The 1,676-nt window shown below is 34.4% G+C and overlaps 1 protein-coding gene across 2 annotated transcripts in view; it reads right to left on the bottom strand.

Annotated features, from left to right (window-relative positions):
• Positions 1–1,676, bottom strand: part of LOC105157749 (WD-40 repeat-containing protein MSI4-like) — a 17,802-nt gene that overhangs the window by 14,931 nt on the left and 1,195 nt on the right. Inside the window, exon 2 of one of the 2 annotated variants that reach the window (XM_020692333.1) lies at positions 242–263. In XM_020692333.1, the coding sequence (XP_020547992.1) occupies positions 242–263 (22 nt within the window). Of the gene's footprint in view, positions 1–241; positions 264–776; positions 994–1,676 lie in introns of those variants that run through there. The other variant, XM_011074211.2, reaches the window with a different exon arrangement.

Genomic DNA, 1,676 nt, shown 5'->3' on the forward strand with positions numbered 1-1,676 from the left:
CAAAGAATCAGAAGAAATCCACCCAATAAAGAAACGAGAGACCCCTATACATGTGCCTACTTAAGAAACTCAGCAAAAGTTGAAACCCTTTTCTTTTCCCCTGCTCTTCTCCAAAGCTTGTTAAGAGTGTTACATCTAATCTTCTTTACTATCCTGCAGAACTGCTAAATTATAGCCAATAATGTCAACCAAAGTCCAACTTATGAGACCTGATAAATAAAATTTCCAATAAAGCGTATACCTTGCACGAATCTCTTGATATCCTTCACAATCGCAAAAAACAACCAATGATGAATAATACAAAACAAATCTAACTTATGATGCATTGACAAGAAAAAGATTCTCAATAAATTTCCAGAATTTCCAATAACACCAGAAAAGAGTCGCACACAGTCAATAACAAATGTAACAACATATCAAATGTAAAAATCCAACACAGCACGCACTTATAACTCAAAATTTAAATATAGTTTTCCACAGTTCTCAATAACACCTCAATAGATAACATCAACAACAAATGTAAGAAATTAATCATCCACAAGAACTCCGAGAGACCAAAGCATATAGCTATACAAATGAATCAAGTTTATAAGTAGTAATGGAAGCAATTAAAATTATCAAATCAAATCCAGGATCAAGCGTTGATAAATCAAAAGATCTATCTTTCCACAATAACACCAAAGAAAACAAAGCATAAAACACAATCAACAATCACATCCTTAGAAAAACTTAAGCACAAAATCACAACCAACGCCGGGAGCATTCAGAAAACAGACCGGCAAGAAAGAGTAGGCCACACAAGGTTGTGATTGGCAAACCAATCATATAGGACAGGAATTAGTGTTTTCCAATTAACGTAACTCTTGTCCGCCGCCGGCTGTGGTGTTCTCTTACTCATTTTTCTCTCTATACTAATGCTCTATGTGTTGTGTGTGTGTTTTAGGTTACCACGCGATTATATGGTGGAGTGAGTGGTTGTGTGGGGTCGGGCTTGCAAATGCTGATTTGTCGTCTCTCTTTGCAACTTGACAAACTATAGAAAATTAAAAGAAAATTCGGGAATAAAAAAATCAAGAAAATGTGGGGGAGGAGGGGGGGGGGGGGGGGGGGGGACAAGGTAACGTGCTCACAATGTTTTCTTCTTTTACTTTAACTTAAATAATTTTAACCAATTATATACTTTAAAATTTCTAAAATAACTTTGAAGAGAGTTTCAAGGTTTCTAAAATGATGTGAACTAATCAAAGTTTGGAAAGAGAAAGAAACAACGGTTTATTATTTAATAGGCTTTCTTACCACATTTCAACATGGTCTTCAATGGGCAAACAGAAAATACAGTTAAATTGTTTTACTTATTATGGATAAACGTTTCTAGTCTTTCTATGAAAAGGTGGATGATCAGGATCTGCCTCTTGTTTCATATTGCAACTTTGTAAAAACCATTTTGGTGCTAGTGGCATTAGCTTAAATGGTTCTTGCATGTATTTCTATAAATGAATAATGAAAAGCAGTTAAAAAGATGTCCACATTATATTATGATTTGGGGGGAAAATAAAATTAACGCCATAGTTATGACTCTCATCATAACTACCTTTTTAATTTCATTGCTTAATGTTTAACAGTGAACTTCCTCTTTTCTAACTTGCTCTAATATTTCGGTCAGCAATATTGCAAGA

The sequence above is a fragment of the Sesamum indicum genome, linkage group LG3, assembly GCF_000512975.1.
Source record: "Sesamum indicum cultivar Zhongzhi No. 13 linkage group LG3, S_indicum_v1.0, whole genome shotgun sequence".
In the NCBI taxonomy this organism is placed as follows: Eukaryota; Viridiplantae; Streptophyta; class Magnoliopsida; order Lamiales; family Pedaliaceae; genus Sesamum; species Sesamum indicum.